The 10,869-nt window shown below is 39.7% G+C and overlaps 1 protein-coding gene across 1 annotated transcript; it reads right to left on the reverse strand.

Annotated features, from left to right (window-relative positions):
* Window positions 1–5,193: 5,193 nt before the first annotated feature.
* LOC122801845 (zona pellucida sperm-binding protein 3-like) lies at window positions 5,194–10,306 on the reverse strand. Its single transcript, XM_044071497.1, has 9 exons — window positions 9,857–10,306; window positions 8,482–8,594; window positions 8,299–8,402; window positions 6,612–6,789; window positions 6,198–6,315; window positions 5,883–5,974; window positions 5,662–5,807; window positions 5,476–5,580; window positions 5,194–5,325 (listed from the first exon to the last, which is right to left on the reverse strand). Exons 1-9 carry the CDS (start codon window positions 10,268–10,270, stop codon window positions 5,213–5,215), a joined length of 1,383 nt encoding a protein of 460 aa, XP_043927432.1. The 5' UTR covers window positions 10,271–10,306; the 3' UTR covers window positions 5,194–5,212.
* Between the last annotated feature and the right edge of the window lie 563 nt (window positions 10,307–10,869).

Genomic DNA, 10,869 nt, shown 5'->3' on the forward strand with positions numbered 1-10,869 from the left:
GCTGTCATTACATTAAAGGCAGAGCACACCACTTAACTTTAGGCCAGAAACTACATAGAACAATTAAAAGTATACCCATCCACACTTCATTGATCTCCAATACCTTCCATAGCAGGTACTAGGCTAATGACCACTTGGGCCTTTTTAAATCTAGCACCAAGTGTAAGGGGTTTGGGAGATAAAACTCCAAGTCACCTATGTACATTGGAGATATAGGTGCCAAACCAGGATTAGTTTCCTGTTCTATTATCAAATTACAGTCTAATTCAATTAGGGAGGAACTGTGCTTCACATGGATATGAGAGTCTGTCCCAGAAAAGGGGGTGTCACTGGGCTACATCGAGGGTCCCGTTTATATCACTGGCAAGGTTAAGTCATCAGAACAGGTAATTTTGGTGCTGCTCGTTTTGCATACATGCAGAACGTCCAGAGTGGGGTTCTTGAATGCCTTATATGCCAGGCATATATATCCCCCTCAAGAAGCTGTAGGAGGCAGAATACAGGGATGAGGCTTTGAGGCAGTCTGCATAGAACATGTTATTTATGCCTTGCATTCTTTTGGTATGAAACCTCTGAAGCTGTATATGCCCACTTGTATACATAAGGGGGCATTGTACTCAAATATAGCATGTGCCTCAATAGACCCTAGCTGGGCTACTGAAAACCTTAGGCCAAACCATCCTTATCAAAAAGTGACTCAAACTAAAATGTATAATTTACAAAAGAAGCCCTCCCTAGCCAGAGACGAGGCCTGGTACAAATGAAAACAAAAGATGTAGATTACAAAATGGTCAAATCTGTAGTCCCAAGTTGTCAAGTCAGCAAGAATAACCATGTCAAGAACAAACAAATTTATTCTGCAAAGCTTTCAGGTTCTTAATTAAATACGAGTGCTATTCTAAACAGGAATAGTGACTATTTTATTTGTAACCCTAGATGTAGCATCCCTTTTTACAGTAATATCCAATGATTGAGATTTTTTTAATGTAGAAGTGAAGTTACCAGCTAGACAAATTGAGAACATCTGTGTACTACTGGAGCTAGTTTTGACCAAGACTTCATTGTCAAAAATAAAGCCGTTCTATTTACAACTAGCTGGGGTGGCTATGGGTACTCCAGTGGCAAATACCTATGCCAACCTCATGCTATATGAATGGGAGAAACATTTATGTTCCAAGTGATAGTAATGTTATGAATAAGAAATGGTTGAGTTTTTAATTTGGGATGGAACACATTAAATGACTATATGGAATATTTAAATACAACTACACATTTAAGGTTTAAAAATGTTAGCTTCAGAAGAGAAAAGTTTTTCTGGATAAAGAGTTATGTAAGAAGGGAAGGCATGAGAAACAAGTATACATAAGAGGTTGTTAGCAGATGTGAATAGAGACAGTAGGCATACCCTTCATATTTTTAAAAGGTATACTGAAAGCACAAATTAGCTTATTAAATACTAACCAGAGATGGATGGGTACAAGTCTGAGATGTTATACAAAGATGTTGCTGATGGCAGAATGGGGGAATACATAATAGAAACAGAAGTACATAAGGACGATGTAGGTTACAATTTATAATTTAAAAACAGAAGTGAAACATGTAATATAAACACTGGACAATTATGAAGTCAATGCCAGAACTTGATAGGAGAAACTTTTCTCCTATAGAAACTTGGAAAGTTTGAGGTTAAAGATGTTAAGCAAAACAAATGGAAAGAACATATCTAATAAAACCAGTACCTTTAAGTACTTTAACTGTAGCTGCTGTTTTGAGGGGGAGAATAGTGTGCACCCCATAATATTTTGTCATGCAACACAAGCTATACCTGGCTACATGTGTAGCCTGCCCCTCATTTTGTGGGAAAGATTACCAGGGAACAAATAGTGGAGCATAAGAATCAGATATTAGAAGTAAAGTACAAATGCATTGAGTAAACAACCAATAATGGTCCAGGGCATTATTTTAAGTTTTAGGGTGATAGACAATGTAGTTATGAACATAAGGGGTGCAATTTATTTTTTTTAGAAATGGGTATGAATGGATTGTTAAGGCTAAGAGCAGATCGTAAACTAGGTATTATAAAGACTATTACAGTAAATAAAAAAAAAAAATGAATATGATCACTTCTAAATACATTCTGTTAAATATGTTTTATGGATAATTATATGGGGATGGTACAAGTGTGTGATAGGAACCTATTTAAAATAGATGTATTAACTGGTTTTATAATGCACTGAGGAAGGGTGTTAACCTGAAAGCTCAGCAAAATAAATTTGTTCTGGATGTGGTTATTTTTGTTTACAAATGAAAGCAAACCCCGACACTGCAGAGGCTTGATTAGTCATTTGTATAAACCATGCTGGAACACTGGCATTTGGACAGAGGGAATTTTTTGCAACAGTGTTAATGGACTAAACCTGAAAGTATGGCATTACAAACCTTTCAGAAAAGGCTTGTAAATCCCATTGACTCTACAGATGCGACAGAGAGCCATTTCAGCAACCATCTGTCAATTTTATCTGGACCTTTACTTTTCAAAACTAAATTTAAGTTTGTCAGGAATTTCCAATTTTGAGTCTGCAGCAAGACCTACAAAGAAATACTTCAGCCTGAATACAAGCTGACCTCATAGCAGCCAAATCATAATTGTTTCACAGCCTTAGATACATCACTGAAGTTACCTAATCTTTTGTTCATTTCCAACTAGTACATCCCTAAAGCAGCCATGAAGACCCCAACCTACAACCTTAGTGGTCAAGCACAAAGGCCACAACACAACTATATTGATCACCACTTTTCTTGGCTCCACAGTTTGGCTCCACAGTTATGGTTGTATGGCCAGCAGTTAGTTTCTGCTCCATCTCCTCACATACTTTGAGCAACAAAAGCCTTAGTCTTTGCTGCACATTTTGTTCTACCAGCTTGAAGCCACCAAACACCATTTGGCCTTCTCTTAAGAGAACTAGTGTTATTATTTTACATGTAGCTTGGCATACATCAGCTAATAGGTTGCTACTAGGCTACTGGCCCTAGGGCCTATACAAGCTTAGCCATAAAAATTACCTGGCCATTTCTTTCCACAATATTTACTTCCCTGGACCCCTGTCTAGCAGGGCAACTGACATATCCAATTGGTTCCTTTTTTGAAGAGGGCCAGTTCTGCTTGACATGTATGGGCAGACTATTCCAGAGTCTCTGGGGTCAGGAACCTATCCCTCCAGCATGTTTTGTTCATTGTGATAAGGTTTAGATCCCTGGAGCATATGGCTCTCAGGAATTGGGATTTAGTGTAGCATGTCCAACAGCTCTGGATTTTGAGATGGCCTTATGTTAAGCAGAGATTACCTCATTAGATTATAGCGACTAGAGTCTAGCTAAAAGGCAAATAAGCATAGAGCATCTGCTTTAGGCCTGTGATTCTTTCAGCAAGGTATTTCTGTGGCCTTTCCAGTTGTTGCAGAGGTCTTGAGGTGTACATACCAAATGGGGTGTTGTATTCTATAATGGGTCTAATGAGGATGAGTACAGTGGGACAATGACCTTTTTTCTGGAGGAAAAGCCCTTAGTGGTGTGCCACAGAGAAGTGCTCCACTCCAAAATGGGAGTGGAAAGCTTGTTTTAGTACAGCACTGATGCACATGATTTCATATTTGGAATATCTTTTAAGGACTTGCTCAGAATTACAAGTAGACAAACAGATCTGATGTACTCTGCCTTTACAGCCGAAGCCTTATTTTTCTGCATCAAGTTGCCAGAGAAGCAGCATCACTACATGCTAGCATTCCTTTAATTGCAGGCTCAACCTGGTCATTTCTGCAGGCTTTTACACTGAGCATTGTTACAGCACCCATGTAGGACTTTGGTAATTCCTGAAGAAGACCTAGTCCATGGGCTAAGCAATATACTACCACCAAAACTAGCAGTCCTGATATTAATGCCAAAAGCCTCCATTAGGTGGGAGGGCGTCTTATCACACCCCTCCCATTTTCTACATTGGGGTGGGGTGTCACATTAAGTCAGAATGATACTCATACCTTCCGATAGAAGACCTGTGACAGTCAAGCACGACTCACTCCTTTGGATGCCCATTACCTCTTGCCTTCTTTCTGCAAGTGCCAAATCGTCAGATTGATAAGTGTATACCCAAATGTGGACAAATACCTATTCATAACCTTACCTTTACTATCCATTTCTTTCCCCACTTCTCTCCAAATATACCATAAACCTGCTCTCAGATTCCCAACTTTTATAGATTATTTATAGATTTATTTTATTGATTATAATTAAAATTATATTTACACTTTGGAGCTCCTCTCCTGCAGGCCTTCACTGAAAATTGGCTCCTACCAACTCACATTCTTGGCAAGTGTCAGGAAATCAGTTATTTTCCCTGCAATTGCAGTCATCAGGTTCTCATGACAAGAGAAGGTTGCTTGTATACTTTTTTGCACAATATGCTTTTCACTGGACACAGATACTTGTGGGATACTTGTTACAACACTAACAATTTTGTGCATCAGCCATACCAGTTAAACACCTGTAACATTTGACAATGGGCAATGTTACTACATCCCCCAATAATGCGCATATCAAGACATTTTAGCTACATGCTGAACTTGTCTATTTAAATACTGGGGAGCAGGTTTTGCCAACCGTATTTTTTGCTTCAAAAGACAAGGAACAGGCAAGACTCAGCTGTGACAGGAGCTTTGCTCCCAAATGATTCTTCTAAAGGCTCCCTTACCTCATCTGAATGAGGACAAGATCATTCCTTCCCAGGGGGTTTAATAGCAACCCCACTAGCTATTCACAGTTGTAGGGTGGAGTGTTATAAGAGCTTCTTCCATCTTCTGCCCCAGCCAAGTGCCTAACTCAAGATGACAGCTTTGTCTGAAAGCAGAACTGGAACCATATCTAGGAGGTGGATAGAAACATCTTGACATAATTGCTTAACTGCTAGATTTGTGAAAGTAATGTAAACCAATATTCTCATTCAGGGATTAGTTTAAGCCAAGGAATTGTAAGATGCAGAGAGAAAATGGCTCCAAACCTATCTGCTGGGTATGAAAGAGTGGGTATAAAAATGAGCAGTTCGCAACATTTTGTTAAGACCTACAGAAAAAAAGATTAAGCACTACAGGCTTTTGGGAGCAGTACTACACTTTCCAGTACAAAAAAAATAAAATAAAAAGACAACTTTGATAAGACAGCTTTAATGCACTTCAGTTAGGGATTTAAGTTTCACATAAACAATTGCAGCAACACTGAAGATTACAGCTCCTGCAAGTCCAGCAATGACAAGTGACATCATTCCAATATTTAGACCTGGGGGGAGAAAAGAAAGCTTTTAGCATGTGTACAACACTCATCACAACTGATCTGCCAAGAGATCATGCACTCTGCTTTTTCTTGTTATTGGAGCCATCCCTTGCCATACAATACAAAGGCCATTTTTGTCAAGCTGATGGAACTCACCACTGGAATTCTGTGGATGCTCAGAGGTAGAGACTTCCTGTAGAACCTCTTTAAATGAACTTAAAATCATGATTGGTCCAGTGTGAGCATCCCCTTTCTGGGTCCCTAAGAATAAGAGTACATTAATAATGGGCTTAATTACTGCAAATACAGAAGGCCAACAGTAGTGATATTGGGAGTGCTTACATCTTGAGGCACTTCTCTTCCCATGTCTTCTGAAAGATCTTCCACTAGATCTCCTTCCAGATGGATGGATCAGTTGTTTTGCAGGACCACAGTTTCCAGTTTCACAGCAGCTGCAGATGTTATTGAAGCCTTCTACTGGAGACCATCTGCCAAAGAAATCAAAGTCAGCAGGTTAATTATTAGGTTGAGGTTACACACCTTTTAAGAGTCTTTTAACTTACATATTGCCAGGCCAAGTGAAGGAACAGGCTTTATTTATAGCATCTGGACTCAGGGAAATGCTGACAGCTTTCAGGTGGCAGGTGATATAAATCTGAAAGACAACAAAAAAATTGGTCTCACTTTCTCATGTCTTGAAAAGGTCAGGCTCACTTGCATCAACTTTGCATCCTGCAGTCCTGTAAACAAGCTAAAAAGCTTATTCTAGTTTTCTAGCAAGAAAAAAGCCTGGCTGTACAACATTAAGCTACATCATGCAAAGCATACAGACCCAAAACAAACCATAAATCATGAAAGGCTTTTATAGGTTGTCTTACCATACTTCTGGAATCTTTGAAGAATCTAAATGCAGACAGATCAAAACGAAGTAAATCATCCCTGAATCTTGGGGACAGGAAAGCTGAAGAATCTGTAGCTCTGCTATCAGTTAAGCAACTAAGGTGGACAGTAAACCAACAGTTAAAAGCTTGTTCATGGAAATGAAAAATTCCTCAAAAATTACTGTAGGCCAGAGATGTCTGGGTAAACAAAAACTTGTGTACATTTCTCAACCTGTCCCAAACTTACAGAAGCCACTGCATTAAGCCTGTGTGTAGTGCCAGCTATATCAATTGCTAAAGTTAGCTGGACATTTACCCAAATTAGTGGTAAATTTGGATCTATTCCCATCTTCTTTAGCTTAAGCCTATTCAGCAACACTACATGCAGCCACATTCATTCGGTGTACTCACCCATAGTTATCTATTATGGAGTATTTGGGAACAGAATTTTCATCTTCTTGGAGTGTTGCCACACAGCTGTCAATGAAGAGCCGTAAGGGGGCATGGTTGTCAGTTGATACAGAAGCTTCAATATGTAGCACATCACCAAGATAGTACTCTGTGGATTGTCTAACAGAACTCCAGTCATCTGTGGGAAGGAAGACACTGTGCTCACATTATGGAAGCATTAAACTGAAGCCAAACTACATATGAAGTTGGTCAGTAACACAATTTAGGCAACTAGTCTGGAAAGCTCTCATCACTGGTGCAGCATAGACTCCCATTTACTGCTCCAGTGCATCCCTCAGTCTTCAGAGCAATGCGAAGACCTGTCCCAAACCTTTATTCAAGACACAGGTGGGCAAGCCTGTCCCAAACTATTACTGGAGTGGTGCAACAGGTAGCTCACTTGTCCACCTGTGGGTCATAGTTTGATATATGTTGAGACCCCATCTCTTTGAATTAGTGGTAGAACAGGTAATTTAAAAGATCTCACAACAAGTTTAAATACCCTGGCCAAATTTCCCATAATAGCATAGATACCACCTTGGGTCTCTCTGAATAGATCACAAGCGTAGTGGGACTACAAAAGGAAACAGACTGGCACACTATGCCTTATTAGTTAAGGTGTCATGTGGATGCCAGAAGGTGGCTGCCAGAAGTCGAGGCAATGCTGACCAGCAGAGTCAGCAATCACAAGGAGACTGAACATGTGGGTGATACATTGTTTGCTGAAAGATTCAATAGGCACTGAGCCAAGGTGGCGGTGGCAGCTAGACTAATACTAGTCTGGTCATTTTTATAGAGACCAAGTAGACTATGGGGGGGGGGGGGCAAGCAAATACTTTAGTAAAGGCTACTACTTTTATATTATCTGTAGTTATTGCGCAGGGGTAAGAATATTGGTAGCAAAGGACCTTCAGCCCAGGACCTTCAGCCCAGGAGTGATGTCTGTGTGGTGACTTGCAGTCAGTTAGGCAATTGAGGGAGGGTACATCAAACCCTGCACCTTCAGCCCAGGAGTGATGTCTGTGTGGTGACTTGCAGTCAGTTAGGCAATTGAGGGAGGGTACATCAAACCCTGCACCACTGACCCACAAGAAAAAGCTCAGCAACATCGCTTTAATACTCCAAGGGAACTGCCAGACTGTACATCAAGTGGTACATAGCAGAGTTCATACCAATTCAAAGCATGCTCAAACAACTTTCAGATCCAGTGGGTACAGCTAAACCAACTTCACTATTTAAACTTATGCACCAACTGAAGAGATTTGGTACTAGGTATACAATCCAAAGACCATTTACCCTCACCCCAGTTGCCCCAAAGCACTGGTTAAAAGTGACTTACTCAAAAGGTCAGAAAGCAGACAGTGGCAGGCAGAAAGAAGCATATTAACAGCTCATAGCCTTAATCCTATGAAACTACCAGACTAAACCACCTGGTATAGGGAAAAGACCCCACAGCCTCTTATCACCAAAGAGAATTAGTTGAACCACTGCCTCATGCCTAGTTTTCAGGCAGGAGTTTAGTTCAAGTAACGTGGCTTCTTATTTTATCCCATTTCATATTTTAGATTGGAGTTTTATTCTGCAAGCCTAGTCATTCAGGACTTGGAGCTCAGATTTTTTTCTCTCCAGTAAAGAAACACCGACTCACCATTCATTAGTCTCAAAGTGAAATTGAGTTTTTGTTCAGAAGATACAGTTGATCTAAACGGAATCCAGGTAGGTTGAATGGCATTACTGCTTACATTGTCCTTCCTAAAAGGAGGATAAGACAGATTTATCACCAGTAAATATACACTCATTTTAGCAACAGGGCAGCTGATTCATTCCTCACCTTGGATAATAGCACTGGATAGGAACCACAGCTTCATTGGTCCTTATTATGACAAGGCTGCTGCTGGGACTATAGTAGAGATCAATATTATAGACCAAGGCATCTTCAGTCATCTGCAAATAAACAGCCAACTGTGTTTTAAGAGAGCTTCTCAAACACTAAACAAAAACTTCAGAACCAACAAGCTTTCTGTTCTGCATAGTATAATCTACTGCCCCCCCCCCCCCCCCCCCATCACCAATAGCAGAGCAGAAGTGCAAGACATTCCAGATTGCTCTTCTAATTACACTTGTTCAGTAAGCATGAACTAAGAAAGCAGATATACAAAAAGTTAGCATCATCAAGGCAGGGTATGGCTACTTACTGAAAAAGCAAATACATTTTTTGTAAACATTGTTAGAATAGTCATATGGCTTCATAAATCTCTTTATGAACCTCTGACTGTGGGGGGGGCACACATATAGTTCTAATAAGGAAGGGTGCATGCAACTGCACCCACAGCTCCATCTGTGCCTTGATGGATTTCACATCAAGGAGTAGTAGTAGTAGCTGGTCAGATGTAGGGCAACATATAATTACAAAAAACAAGACATTACATTGCAACCCTACATACTAAACTATTATGGCTATAAGAGGATTATGGTCTCATCTTCCTTGCAGTCAACACTACTAAGTGAAAGAGTGCATGTTGAGAGCTATCCCTACATAACCTTCTGCCCTACACAAACCTTACCCCTTAGAGTTTCTAGGATGATCCATTAGCTAGGGAATTGAAACACCAGACATCTAGTGTACCATGTGTACACAGGATTTTCTATTTTTTTCAGGGGGGGGGGGCATTTACAAAGTTACCCATCATACTGAAACAAGGGTCATGTCTAGTAATAAAGCACTATAATGGCAGATTCTCCATGCTACTGAGTAAAGAGTAGCAGCTTGGTCTAAATGCTTTACACCCCATTTGAGAAACAAATGCTTTACACCCCATTTGAGAAACAAATGCTTTACACCCCATTTGAGAAACAAATGCTTTACACCCCATTTGAGAAACAAATGCTTTACACCCCATTTGAGAAACAAATGCTTTACACCCCATTTGAGAAACAAATGCTTTACACCCCATTTGAGAAACAAATGCTTTACACCCCATTTGAGAAACAAATGCTTTACACCCCATTTGAGAAACAAATGCTTTACACCCCATTTGAGAAACAAATGCTTTACACCCCATTTCAGATTAGACTGACAGAGCACAATCCCCCCAAAAGCCTCAAAAAATAAGAGCAGAATCAAAGACACTACATCTTCTTTAAGCTTGATTGTTAGCACTAATAAGTGTCTAGTCTCCCAAGATTAAAAAATGTGGGATACTTACTTCTACAGAGCTTCCACATTCATGGAGTCCATACTGAAAAACAGCAGCAGTAGCATTTTTGTAAGTTGGGGGACAACCAACAGAACCTAGAGTAAGGTCAGACTCTTTCACCAAATGGCCTATTCCAAAGAGATCTTTGTTTACAGTTACGATCAGGTCTGCCTCATTACACAATACCATAACAGACCTTAAAGAAGAGGCAGCCCGAAAATAAACAGAAGCATCACTATTGCCAGAAGGTACAAAACCAACCTTAGAGTACCTGTTACGCACAAAACTACCCACTCTGGGGGAAGAGGGAATATTCTGAGCAATCCCTGGTTTGTTCTTAAAAGAGCCCCAACCATTACTACAGTAGGCACTATTAAACAAAAAGAAAGCATAAATAACAAACCACAAAACCAAGCCTGCCATAGTTATGAACTAAATGTCCAATACAAATCAAACTTCCAAGAACTGTGTTTAAATACCTGAAACAATTAGCCCTAATTCAATATTGTTTTCAGCTGTACTCAATGCAGTATGTGCCTGAAACATGCTGAAATGTTGACGCTAGCTTTGCCTTACAAGCCCTTTAAAATTTCACTATAGAGATTCTGTCAAAACATTATTACTTAAAAACAACATATTTTATATTGACTTTAGATACCTTTAGAAAATTATATCATTACTGATTACTTCAAAAAAAAAAAAGAAGAACGAAAGAGGTTTTTTTTTTCAAATTATAACAGTGGTTTCTTAAACAATTTCCTAGTAATACCTGTTGTACTGACTTTGAGGGGAACCATAGATTCTTAGAAATGTGGAACTAATAGTGTGAATTAAGTAGAATGCATACAAACTTTAAGGTTGCAGTATCCCAAAGTATTTAACCTACCCTGAGGTATGCTGATCTCAGATTTAGTATGCATTTGTAGCATTAACTGTTAGACGTGCTGTTTACCAGTACATACTTAATGCCTTTTGCGCTGACGTTGAAGGGCTCCTTGATTCTCAGAAGTGTGGAACTAATA

This window comes from Protopterus annectens, chromosome 1.part0 (genome assembly GCF_019279795.1).
Source record: "Protopterus annectens isolate FY-2018-M chromosome 1.part0, PAN1.0, whole genome shotgun sequence".
Taxonomy (NCBI): Eukaryota; Metazoa; Chordata; order Ceratodontiformes; family Protopteridae; genus Protopterus; species Protopterus annectens.